General features: G+C 57.2%; 4 protein-coding genes across 4 annotated transcripts; 1 reads left to right on the top strand and 3 right to left on the bottom strand.

The window, feature by feature from the left end:
• Window positions 1-898: 898 nt before the first annotated feature.
• On the bottom strand, window positions 899-1,222 carry TRAVEDRAFT_51506 (uncharacterized protein; the record flags this gene model as incomplete). Its single annotated transcript, XM_008043901.1, has 1 exon — window positions 899-1,222. One exon carries the CDS (start codon window positions 1,220-1,222, stop codon window positions 899-901), a length of 324 nt encoding a protein of 107 aa, XP_008042092.1.
• Window positions 1,223-3,908: 2,686 nt separating this feature from the next.
• TRAVEDRAFT_130973 (uncharacterized protein) lies at window positions 3,909-5,283 on the bottom strand (the record flags this gene model as incomplete). The annotated part of the gene is made up of 3 exons (XM_008044299.1): window positions 3,909-4,058; window positions 4,164-4,952; window positions 5,014-5,283. 3 exons carry the CDS (start codon window positions 5,281-5,283, stop codon window positions 3,909-3,911), a joined length of 1,209 nt encoding a protein of 402 aa, XP_008042490.1.
• A 1,627-nt stretch (window positions 5,284-6,910) lies between these two features.
• Window positions 6,911-11,046, top strand: TRAVEDRAFT_173096 (uncharacterized protein; the record flags this gene model as incomplete). Its single annotated transcript, XM_008044298.1, has 9 exons — window positions 6,911-7,200; window positions 8,279-9,185; window positions 9,241-9,819; window positions 9,874-10,160; window positions 10,214-10,267; window positions 10,330-10,373; window positions 10,429-10,549; window positions 10,612-10,718; window positions 10,775-11,046. The coding sequence occupies 9 exons, from the start codon at window positions 6,911-6,913 to the stop codon at window positions 10,894-10,896; spliced, it is 2,511 nt and encodes an 836-aa protein (XP_008042489.1). The 3' UTR covers window positions 10,897-11,046.
• A 1,375-nt stretch (window positions 11,047-12,421) lies between these two features.
• Window positions 12,422-12,727, bottom strand: TRAVEDRAFT_51503 (uncharacterized protein; the record flags this gene model as incomplete). The annotated part of the gene is made up of 1 exon (XM_008043900.1): window positions 12,422-12,727. One exon carries the CDS (start codon window positions 12,725-12,727, stop codon window positions 12,422-12,424), a length of 306 nt encoding a protein of 101 aa, XP_008042091.1.
• Window positions 12,728-12,958: the final 231 nt, after the last annotated feature.

Here is a 12,958-nt window from a genome sequence, read left to right as displayed (position 1 = left end):
GGAGAGGAGCGAGGGGAACGAAGAGAGATAAGGAGAGGGGCGCGAGAGAGAAAGACAAGGAGAGCGAAGAGAGATTGGACGAGCGGGGAGAGATGGGAAGAGAGATGTGGAGAAAGGAGAGCGGGAAACGATAGAAAGAGAGAGAGAAGAGAGCGGAGAAGGGGGAAAGATAGAGCGAAGAGAAAGATAGCGAGAAGACAAAGAGAGCGAGGGGAAGCGAACGAGGGAAGGATTCGAAAGGGAAGCAGACAAATGCGAACACGAACACGGAGAGTAGGAAACCGCAGAGAAAAGGAGCAAGCAAGGCGAGACCACAGAGACGAGGACAGCGAAACGAGAAGAGAGCAACGGGAAGAGACGGGCAGAGCGAAGGAACCATAGACCAAGGACAGCGAAGCGGCGAGACCGGGGAAACAGAGAAAACAAGGGAGCCAAGAAAACACAAACGAGACGAAGACGAAGAAAAGGAAGAAAGAGAGTGATCCCGTGGAGGCTGACATAACGAGGGGTGATCAATCCCTCAGCCAGCCCCATCCACGCCTAGTCGGTCCGGGTCGAGTCGGTCCTCGTCCTCGTCGTGCGCATGTTGAAGGGGTGGATGCCTGTGAGGGAAGGTAAAGCAGCGATGAACGAGCAGTGAAGCAACAAGGACCCGAGCGAGAGACGATACTACCGTGGCAATGCCGGGGAGGCTGACGTCGACGGGTCATCCAAACCCTCAGTCAGCCTCGCCAACGCCGGATCCGAGGTCCAGTGGGGGTCGTCCATCGAGGTCCTCGTCGTCTTCGTATCGCCGGAGTGAATGTCTGTGAATAAAAGAAAAGCAGCAAGGAACAAAAGACAGCGAACGGGGAGGCAGCGGGACAACGAGAAGGAGCAGCAAAAGCAGACGAGAGCCTCAAGCATGGTAAACGAGCGTCCCGCGCACAAGCTCCTCCCGCGCCTGCGCGTCACGCAGCGAGATGAGCTCAGTGCCGAGCTCCTTGAACTCGCGGCCCCTGTACAGCAGCACCTGGATCTGCGCCGCGGTAGGGGGCGGGCCGTACACAACGGGCTGGGAACGAGGCTGGGGACGGGGCTGGGGGCGAGGCTGGAACGCCGGCCACTCGTATGCACTCGGGCGGCCGATCGTCCTCTTGTCGAACTTAGAAGTGGACTTTCCCGAACCGAGCGACCGGCACTCGGCGCAGGTGGAAGCCTTGGAAGAGATGAAGGAGAACATGGTGAATGCGGTGGGGAAGCGGGTGGGGGTGTGGGGGTGGTGTGATGTGGTGGTAGGTGGGAGAGGTAGGTGAGGAACCGAAGGGGCCAAAGGCGGGCTAATATAGGCAGGAGCGTCGGGATCGGGACTGACCTCGTTGTCCGACGTCGGTGTCCACTTTGGGCAGGTCGGTAGTCGGTAGTCGGTAATCGGTCATCGGTTGTCGGTTGTCGGTTGTCTGTTGTCGGTAGTCAGTAGTTAGTAGTCAGTAGTCGGCATTCGTGGTCGGTAGTCGGTAGTCGGAAATCGGAAATCGGACGCCTTGTCAGATCCGCCTCTTCGCATGGCATTGGCTGGTCAGAGTGGTGTATCTCCGCTCTCCGGTTGACTGTACGGACGAGGATTCTATCATAGTAGCAGAGCAACACTGCAGGGTCTGATGTCGTATACATGTACAATACGAATGACTCACAAGATCCAAGAACGCGTCATAGCAAACGAAAGCGAGAGTCGGCATTCGGAGTGTCAAGATCGAAGAAACAAACAACTAAGACACACATCGCGGTTGGTTGCATGCGACATGGAGAGAACAGACGAGCAGAGTCGCACCTGTATCTATATGAGACACGGACTTTTGTATCCGATCGCGCATTCTGGTGGAGAAACACCAGCCTCCATACAAATCAACACGAGCTCCGCCCGAAGCAGCTCATAATCTCGTCGTTGATCTGCAAGGAAGACATTTAGAAGGGACCGTCAGTGTGAGGCTGTTAAAGGTACAAACTTGGTGATGGCCAGAGGAGCATCAAATACTCCGTCGCTGGAGCTAATGTACGAGCGATGTCGAGCGCTACTCCCAATGTGTGATCTGCTTCCCACAATTTGATAGCCCTTCATGGCGCATAGCGATGTATGAAACGGGATGTAATGACGTGTATAGTAAACTGACGCACCGTGATATTTGGGCCATAAACCAGAACATGAGAGCGTTTCGGCGCGTATCATCGTTCGCTTCCATTTGGGGTTTGAGTAGTATCTGGTTGAAATATCGCGCAAAAAGCAGCTGCTTGCCCACTGCATGTATGTGTTAGTGTTGACTCCAGGTACTGGAGTGAGAGAATTGAATGTACACCATGCTTCCGCCTTGTCGTGGTAAAACAGCTGTCCGCGCGTACTTGAATATTTTCTCAGCGTGCGAGCTTTGGACAGCGTGCAGAGTCACTTACGTCGTGGCTTCAGGAATGTATCGCTGGAATTCATGCGACACAACCATCCGAGTGCTACGTATGGCTTCGCTTATCGGAGGTGTCCACGATAAGAAGAACAGTGAGACTCACTTGAAGAGGCTATCGCGCGTTTGAACCATCAATCCTGTCGTAAACCCCGTGCACGTATGACGGTCCAACAGCGACTCGATTGTATCAATCTCAAGCCACGCGCTCATGGCAAACTGAGCGCGGTCCGCATCTGATAGGTTCGGATCGCATCTCATCCGCAGAGAACCGTGCCAAAGCAACAGCGTGCGCAGATATAGCGCCCACACCGAGTCCTTCGAAGAGGCGATGGACGCCCCTGGAGGGGCGACATTCTCCCCAGGAAACAACAACGCGAACTGAGTTGTGTTAGCACTTGTACATGGGATTGTATATAACAAAATACTTACGTTGGATGGGTCTTTGATCCACAGGTGCTCTGCATCCCAGTCTGTTCCTGCCGCGGACTTCGTGGAAACTGTCGCGGCGAGCATCACGCTTGACCAGGCCAGACGGCGGCACTCCTCCTTCAGCAGCTCCCCGGGGCTCACGTTCTTGGGCCACATCGGCATGTCCGACCACTGCGGCGCGAGGTCTTGCAAGGGCGGCCAATTGTACCCAAGCGAATACTTTTCGCAGCCGCACCGCCATGTCCCCGGCGAAACGTCTATTCCTGTAGATCCAAGCGCGTGTAGGGCATCTGCATGTGGGTCGACGTCGCCGTTCCATAGGTCAGTCGTTTGAGTTGTATCATTCACGACAATGGGAATGGCGCAAGGGACAAAGACAGACGCGCGAGGATCGTTTACGTCGAGCGTTGTGAGCGACAGACAGCGCACAAGCGGCGCGTCCAGAGTGGCCACACTGCTGTCCGTGCGGCTCCCTGAGAGCTTCGGATGTGCCTGGATCTCAAAGAATGCAAGGACCTGTAGAACGTTAGTCAGATGAACGCAGATAGCGTTGTGTGGAATGATAGCTACCCAAGCAGCTTGAACAAGCCCGACATCAATCCAGCCCGAGTTGACGCTCGCGTCGAAGCTCGCCGCGACCTCCTGGGCATGGGCGGCTCGAGGGCTGCAGTCACAGGTTTTCAGGGCCCCTTTGCGTACTTTTGAAGGTACTCTGTAAGTGTATGTGTGGTGTGGATGAAAGGCTCTGCCTAGGAATGTCCGGGGGAGATCCTGGGAGATCTAGAAGAAGGTACACTGAAGGTACATCCCAGAATGCTACATAAGGTAATCGCATTCACTAAGCGCCCGTCACAAACTAACTTACTGTAGTGTTCCCGATATGTACCCATGATAGATCTTGATTTCGGACTTTGAAACTGATGCAAATCCCATACGCTGCGGCTACAGCCCCACTTACGACCCTCTAGCACGTCTGTCATAGCATCACTGGAAGGAAATTCAAGGACCCTGGTAGCGGTATGTCTAAGCTCCCCAGACCAACGCTCACTTCCGGCTCACAGTAGCACAAGCGGGTTTATGGGACTTCCAGTCAGCTCTCTGGCAGGCCTTCGAACAATACATCACTGCTTTACACCTGTTGCACTGCTTGACGTCCGATCCCGTCTTGTCGCACCGCTTGCACTGGCGCGCGAGCTTCGCAGGCGGCGGGCCGACCAAGGGATTCACGCCAGATAATGGGGTTGGGACGAAACCGCCATCCGTGGATAACCAGGCGCGCGCGGTCAGTCGCGGGAGGACGTGCTCCATGTACGATGTCGCGAAGAGCGGCGAGAGCGCGATGCGAGTCACGAACGGCGCGAAGGGCCGCCAGACGTCCACCTCCTGCATCCCCGCAACGTCCTTTCCGCGCCCGCAGCTGCACAGCGGGTCGCCGCCGTTCACCTCTGTGGAGAGCGGGATCCGGCCCTTCGCGACGTACTCGCAGCTGGCACCGTGGGTCCAGGTGGCCCGGCAGCGCTCGACCATCGCGGGGAGGAGCTGCTTCCATGTGGCCGACTCGCCCTCGTAGGTGCGCGTGTTCGTGATGTCCGAGTTGACGAGGCCAGCGAACCACGGCCGGAGCGTCACCATGAACTCAGGGAATAGCGGGAGCACGTAGGCGTCGCACACGACGGTGTGGCAAGATAGGTCGTATCGCAGGCCGCGGACGAAGAAGATTGTGTCAAAATCGTTCGTCGCGTTGTCGCGCAGCGCGAACACGCGTTTTGGGAGACCATTGGGGAGGCCCGCGACCTTGTTCAGGATGTAGTGGATTGTGTCCTTTAAATAAGTGAGCGTGTCTGGGACCATGTTGCGTTCGCGCCGCTTCATCTTTCCCTCGCGTTCCGAAAAGAGAGTGCTGGCGTGTGTGTTAAACCATCTCTCTAGCATGGGATTCTCCGTGTTGAGCATAGGTAGTTGGTCGAGATTGACACGATGCATGTTCCAGGTCGCAAGAGCGCCTTCTCCTGTGCGGACGATAGGGAATGGGTCTAGCTTCATCCCCTCTAGGTTTTCGATGGCCGGGATGGCAACAGGCACGTCAACCTACGGGCATAACCTCAGTGAGCAAAATGATAACGCAGGAGGGAAGCTCTGTCTGACTTACCTCTATATAAGACGACTGACGTGCCAAGCGCGCCTTATACTGGCTCCCTACGACAGGCACCGGAAAGACAAGGAGTTGAGCTTGTGACCCGAGCGCGATGTGCATCGTGCACGGCGACGTTTGGGTAATGGCAGGCTTGGCACCCCCCGAGAATGTAGCCTTCGCCCTGGTATTCTCCACGAGAAGACGTGCCGTTAGCTTTGCAACGACCTCCGCTTTCCCTAGTTCCACATGAACCGGGATTTGTCTTCCAATTGCGAGAGGGGCCATGGACACCATCGGTGCAGGCGATCCGGGAGGCGGGGGGAAAGGGGCAGCGCCCGTCAAGGGAATTTGAACGACATGGACGTGTTGCATGTCCTCTAGACATGCGGAGAACACGGAGACATCGGTCTTTGGAGTAGATGCGCGGTGATCTATGGACGCATGGATGGTTCGCACGGAGAGACGTATGAAGACGTCCTCGGGCGCGACGTCGTTGAGTAGAGTGGCAATAGGAACGATGAAAGAGAGGACCAACGGCGAGGCGGTGGACGAGAGACTGGCATCCCCGCCTTCGGCCAGGACTTGCACCGCTGGGTTGGAGGGGGTCCCTACGTCGACGACTCGCCCGAACACAGCGTGAACCGACTGGAAGATGAATTGCGCGCCGGGGTGCTGGACGACGCAATGAAGAGGGACAGTCACGAGGTTACTGGCAAATTGGCGAAGCATTGCGATCCTATGGGCGGGGACGCTGAGATAAACGCGCGCGTGCGGGGTAATTTCTGACCACTTAGATAGTCGACCAGAACGCGCGGGAGACCAGCCTTCGAGAAAGTTTAAGACGTGGTATTGACAGAGAAGTGCGTTGATTTCCTGAAGGCTCTGGCCATCGAGCGTGTTTTGAGCACTGGCGATCAGGCGCTTCTGCCTGAGAAACTGATCGAGAACTTCGTGCCACTGGGTGTCGTGGGTAGTTCACAACGAAGGTGACTTGCAAGCTTTGATGTTAACAACGCGTGAGACCTGTGCGACACTGATGGTCTATAAATGCGGCTCCACAGAGAGTTAGTACTGCCGTCGATCAAGCATCTTAAGCTCGCCAAAGTGAATAAAGCCTGGTGTTTGATAGCGCTGAAATTAAATTATTCGCTCGAGTCTTCAGCTTGCGGTTCATTTCTGCTGCAGTCGATGAACGGTCAGAATTGGCAAGCACGCCATACGGTTGGCATAGCTTACGTGCCCACAAAACTCCTCCACCGGAGGTTTTAAAGTTCGTCTACAGGGCCGCAGTATGTCTTGAGTACGTTACTCCGTCGAGCACTGGTATCCATGGACTCCGACCGGGGTAAGAACCTCACTTTGAACGCTCATGAGTCATGATCATTTGAGGTTCTTCCATTACCCATACACTGCATTCTCCGCGCGGCCAGAGTAGACGTACTTACCTCCATATGGGTGGTGGCAGAGTGACAGCGCGAACGCTTCACCGACCACGCTTTCGCGTACGAGGGGTAAACTTTCATGACACCGCATTGAGACGACGTCCACTTCTGCCAGCAATAAGGCTTTCAGCCAGCGATAGACGACATCTGAGGAGGCTGCAGACTGGCAACCACGGTGAGCATGAGAAGGAGAAGGGTGAGGATGAATGACAGTCGTCCCGCGAGCTTACGATTGAGGATGACATAGTGAGCAAATCCCGAATTACGCGGAGTCAGACGAGCGTTTGTCCCCGAAGCTGTGTGGACCACGCGCCGGTCTTTCTCCAACGCAAATCATCGTTCGAGATCATGCCGAGTCGTCTGTTCCACGTCCTCCGCGGGACGCTCTTTATATATCCCAAGACATACGCTGCCCTTGCGCTGCACCTCTTGACAGCACCCTCATCCGTACTCAGCTCCCACGCACGACCATGTCTTCGCCGAATCAGCCAAGTGTCCTCGATGAAACACTGCCGCCAACCCAGAGGCAATCCTCTCCAGACTCTTCAAGTCTTCTAGGCTCGGCCTCGGGATCTAATGAGCGGTCCTCCGGGGTTGGTTCCGCAGCATCTCGCTCCCGATCCCCGTCCTCGCGCGATGGCGAACGCTCTGACGATCTTAGGTCAAGCCCAAGAGCAACGCCTACCGCAATAGCTCCTGAGCAACCACTCACCGCTCGCGGGAAGCCTCGCGAGCGTGTCTACCTCGCTTGTGAACAATGGTGAGCCTCTCTCTAACCTTTACATTACCGAAATTTGGGCAGCTTTATACTGTCTTGGGTGTCCAGTGGACACCCATTCAGCCATGGACTTCGTGTCGTACCGCGAAGCATTACGTACGAGTATATACCAGATCTGTGACTCTCACTGAAACCAACAACTCCCACTGAGAGTAGCTAGTCACAGTGAGAGTCGCTGTGCCGAGGAGCCATATGATCGGGTCGCGCGAGTTTGCCGCGAGTACGAAGACCCCTGAGGTGCTCTACCCCGCAGAACGGCAGCTCTGCACATATATACCCACGCAACCCACGCATGTCGCGCACGACGCATTGCGCACGTTGACCACAACGCGACTTGGCATGCTTGTTGGACGTCGGGGAACCACGTTCAGGTGGTATCTTCAGCGTTTTCTATCAAGCCCACACTGGCTTGAGGGCCAGCCTGTGTCCACTGGGCACCTATCCAGCGGTGGACTTTGCGTGGTACCGCGAGGCGTTACGTACGTTTTGCTGTTCGCTATGTCCGCCTCGTGGACAGTTGCCGACCGTCCATGAGCGCGGGTTGATGGGTTGATTGTCTTGAGCGCCTTCTCCTCCGGCGACAGTTGCGTTATGAGACAAGCACCGCTGCAAGGGAGCTTATACCTCTATTCCGTCGGGTTCTTCGGAATCGGCGGCATGGAATTATAAAGGCCTCCGTCCGTTAGATTTTCTACGGATAGTTCTGAGGATATGCAGTCGCCCCATGCTCTGACACTTGCGGGCGTGGTCGCCCCACCGTAGTCGCCGCGGGGCCGGGCACCAGGTTCGACTGAGTCGAGCGCAGCTTGAGTTCGTACCTCAGCGCTTGCCGCTCTGATTTCGAAGTGTCTTTTGATTTTGAAATTGTCTCAAATCGGGCTTCTTGACTCCGATCGGATTGGCGAGAGCTTCGAAGGGATTCCGACCGGACAGCGGAGACGACACGCGAGCGGACAAGCGGTCTCGCGACAGCCCCACGCCTGCGCGATGTAGTCCAGGTTTCATCGTTGCTCTGTTGCACTGCCTTCCTCGGTCACTACTGACATGGAGGTTTCCTCAGCCGAGCCCGTAAAATGCGCTGCGACGGTACAAAGCCAGCCTGCGATAATTGCACTCGCCGCAAGCGACCAACTGGAGGTCCATGCACTTACGACGAAGCACCGCGGCGGCGCGGTAAGGACCGAATGCCCGGTTCGCGCAAGCTCGCGCCGCTCATTCCCAAGAAAACGCGTACCACACGGTCGCGACTGGAAGAGGAAGCGAAGCGGAAGAAGGCCATGAAGATGGCGGGCTTCGCGTCCTCTGCAGGGCCGTCCACAGGGCCTCGCACGCTTTCGCACGCAACCACGGACGCTATGTTCTCAAACGGAGCACTCTATGGTTTCGACTCTCAGTCAGGTTTGATCGGGGAGGGACCCGCGGACTTGCTTGAGTCCCTGTTGCCGCAGCCAGAGGACATCTTGCCTGCCTCACAGTCTTTCGGGCACGGTCCCCCGCAGATTTGGCAAGATCCTAACCGAATGAGGACGCGACTGCCACCCATCTCCCCAACGCCCAGCATCCAGTTCATTCGGGAGACCTGGTGGGACTCGCTCCTCACCCTCTATGCTTCATCCCCGGATAGACCGACTTCCATGCGCGCTATGACGTCCGACATCCGCAACAACATTTCGGAGCGTATCAAGACCGATCTGCGTCTGCTCTTCCGCGTCTCCTTGCTCTGGTTCGGCTTCATCACTATCCCAGACTACATGGCCAGGTTGTTCAACCCCGTCACCCGGCCAAACGTCCAGCCCAGCCTTGTCCTCGCTACGCTCGCGCTGTCAACATTGCACCAGAGCTCCGATCTTGAGCTGGGCCCCAGGGGCATGAAAAGGGCGCTTCTGCTCGCTGAACAGGCGTACACGGCGTTCCACGCTAGCCTGAACTCCGGCTGGATTGACGTCGAGCTCGCGCAGGCTGCATACGTGAGCAGTCGCCACTTGTCAGACCGTTCGTTCTTCGCTGACGCCCTTCGTGCAGGTCCTTACCGCCTTCGAGCTCCAGGCGCATCCCGAAGCCAAGCGCCCTCAACGCACACAGGAGGCGATGTACATGCTCGACTCGCTCATCCGATATCTCGCGCTGACCACGCTCGACGTCGACAACCCGCGCACGACAATATTCCTCCCGCAAGCGGTGCCCAGCGTACGCAGCAACGCCCCACACATCGACACCCCGCCCCCCGTCTCCACCCCGAAACGGGTCGCAATGGCCATCCTGCCATACGCCGACGAGGACGACTCCGTGCCGAGCTCGAGCGTCGTCCCCGAGGAGGACCCGCCCGCGTCCGCGGCGCACGACGTGTGCGGGTGCGGGGCGTACTCGCTTGGGAACCAGATCCCGCGCGTGCGCATCGAGCTTGCGCCGCAGTTCGCGCAGATGCCGATGTGTCCGCGCGACGAGCGCCAGCCGGGGGAGGGCGAAGTGCGCAAGGAGCAGTGCCGGCGGCTCGTGTGGGCGAGCGTGATGCTCGTGACGACGCTGGGCATGACGAAGGTGACGGCGATGGCGGGCGAGGGGTGGGACCTGCAGCCGCTGTGGATCCAGGACCCGTCGAATGTACGTCCCCTCTGTGTTCTGTGCGCGCGCGGAGGACTAATGGTTAGGTGATAGTACGCGCTGCTGTTCCCGGGGGAGATACTGGCGGACCAGGGCGTGGAGAATGTAGCGACGTCGAAGGACTCGGTGTGGGCGCTGTACATGCGTGCCCTCCTTCTGTGGAATAGCTGCGTGCGCACGCAGCGCGACGCGAGAGCGGGCGTGATCATGCCCGAGGCGGAGCGTGCGCGGTATGCCATGGGTGCGTGGGCGGAGATTACTGCGATCGAAGCCGCGCTGCAGCGTCACTCGTGCATGACGGACACGGGATTCTCCATCAGGACGTGCGAAGTGCTCTTCAAGTAGGTGGACCTGCTCGTTTATACGGACTTGATGTGCTGACGTTGCGGGATAGCACGAGTATGTGCATATACAGCGAGCTGCGACGCTACGTGCCTATGTCTGTAGGGTGAGTGCCCTTCAATGTTCGTGAGTCGACGTGCGATATCCGCTAACACGGGTGGCCCATAGTGTACTTGGCTGGCTCGACTACCGCGAAAAAGCGGAGAAATGGAGTTGGCCTCCCTCTTCTCTCTAGCTTACATGGCGATTTCTGATATTCCGCCCCAGTGAAAAACCAGTTACACATCGCGAACTACTTCACGGAGTGTCTGCGCACCCCACGCGCTACGGTGACCAACCACGCACGGCGTAACTTCCTCGTGGCATGGTTCCTCGCCCAGATCGTCCAGTACGTATCTATCCCACCGCTCACAGACGTTCCCCGCATGCTCATGCCTCGCGCTGCCCCAGGGGTCTCACGTTATGGGAAACAGACCATACTATGACGGTCGCGCTGGATGTCGCGCGCACTTTCGCGCCCTGTGCGGAGTACTATCTGCGTCTATGGCCGGCCCCGTGTAAGTCTCGCATTTTCTACATTGTGTCATGTACGGCCGCTGACCTCGCGATGCAGGCCAGTTGAGGGAGTACGAGAGGTTGTACACGCCACTGGTGGCGGCGTGCACGGAGGCGGGAGTCGAGCCCCCGGCGCGCATGATCCCTCTGGCCAGTTTGGCCCGGGGAGAAGCTCTGTAGGACTGTGCACTCGTGCCTGTAACGATAAAGCCGACATGGCGGAGATATGTCCGCGTCCTGGATCTGATATTGTGACTTTGAGTATAAGTATACCCCATCTCTTCCGACTGCTACATGTACAGGTATATTTATTGCGTATTAGATATGACTCCCACCAATTTTAAAGGATCCTCTTGGCCAGCGTCTTAGGCTCCAGGAGTCCCTCGCAAGTACTGACGGCGCAAGCGTGTGTGAGAGTTGAATGCAGGTTTGGGGCAAGCCTTAGCTCCACCCACTCACTCACTCACTCAGAGCGCTTGCCCTTCTTCGAACGCTCGGCGGACAAGCATGCCATGCTGCTTTAAAAAACTTCTGGCCCGGATGTACGAATTGACAATCGAGGCGTATGGTACCGTAAACGAAAGCACTGGATCCATCTTAAGCTGCTCTAAATAGGCGCCCAAATGATACAGGTACCAAACCAACATGTGCGAGAGAGAGCCAATTGGGCCCCCTCCCCCTCCCCGATGAGCAATGGAGACCCACGAGAGTACACGGCATAAGAGAGGGCGCCAGCTCTCTCATGCCGAGCTGATCTCGAGCCGTCGCCATCGCCACCGGAGCCAAACCAAAAGTCTCCGAAAATCACCGCAGAAAACTGGCAAGGAACAGCAAATAGGAAAAGGTAACGCAGCCGTAGAGAGCGGAAGGACCAGTGAAGGAAGGGGCTGAGGGAAAAGAGACGAAGGGAAGAACGAAAAGGAGACCGAGTCGCAGAGAAGAGATGGAAGGAAGCTGAGAAAGAGAACGGAGCAAGACGAGAGCGGGGCCAGGAGCAGGACAACGGGAAGAGAAGGCCGAGAACGGAGACGGGGGAGGAATGAGAATGCGAGAGCACGAGAATGGCGGCAACGAAGGGAGTAGCGGAAACGACATGAACCCGAGTGAGTGTCGAGAAGAAATAGAAACGAAACGAGGGAGGGAGGAGCGCAGAGAAGGAACAGAGTCGAGAGCAGAAAACCGAGAAGAGACGGTCAAGAACAGAGACGGGAATAGAATGCAAGAGTGAAAACACGAGAGCGCAAGATTGAAACGAGTGGAGAAACAAAAGCCGTTGGGACATGGATACAACCCGAGAGAAAAGAGAAGATACTTGAGAGGCTGACATGACGAGGGGTAATCAAGCCCCCATCTGCGCCTAGTTGGTCCGGGTCGGCTCGGTCCTCGTCCTCGTCGGCTTGATGAAGGGATAGATGCCTGTAGGGAGAGGTGCGATAAACGAGCAGTGAAGCAACGAGGTCCCAAGTGAGAGCCGATACTACCGTGGCAATGCCGGGGAGGCTGACGTCAATGGGTCATCCAAGCCCTCAGTCAGCCGCGCCGACGCCTAGTCCTAGGTCCAAAGGCGGTCGTCCATCGGGGTCCTCGTCGTCTTCATCTTGCTGGAGTGGATGCCTGTGAAGAAAAGAAAAGCAGCGGAGAACGACAGACGGGGAAGGGGAGGCAAAGGGACAAGCAGAAGCAGAAGCAGAAGCAGACGAGAGATTCAAGCATGGTAAGCGAGCGTCCCGCGCACGAGCTCCTCCCGCAACTGCGCGTCACGCAGCGAGATGAGCTCAGTGCCGAGCTCCTTGAACTCGCGACCCCGGCACAGCTGCACCTGGATCTGCGCCGGGCTGAGCGGCGCGACGCAGACCTTGGGCTGGGGGCGGGGCTGGAACGCCGGCCACTCGTATGCACTCGGGCGGCCGATCGTCCTCTTGTCGAACTTAGAAGTGGACTTTCCCGAACCGAGCGACCGGCACTCGGCGCAGGTGGAAGAGGCAGAAGACTTGGTGAAGAAGGAGAACATGGTGGATGCGATGGGGAAGTGAGTGGGAAGTGTGGGGGTGGTGTGGTGGTAGCAGGGAAAGGTAGGTGAGGAGCAGAGGAGGCGGGGGGCGGGTTGATATAGGCAGGAGCGTCGGGATCGGGACTGACCTCGTCGTCCGACGTCGGCGTCCATTTCGAGCAGATCGGTGGTCGGTAGTCGGTAGTCGGTAGCGGTAGTCGGTAGTCGGTGTCGGTAGTCGGTAGTCGGTAG

This window comes from Trametes versicolor, assembly GCF_000271585.1.
Source record: "Trametes versicolor FP-101664 SS1 unplaced genomic scaffold TRAVEscaffold_10, whole genome shotgun sequence".
In the NCBI taxonomy this organism is placed as follows: Eukaryota; Fungi; Basidiomycota; class Agaricomycetes; order Polyporales; family Polyporaceae; genus Trametes; species Trametes versicolor.
This window is presented reverse-complemented; position numbering and strand designations above follow the sequence as displayed.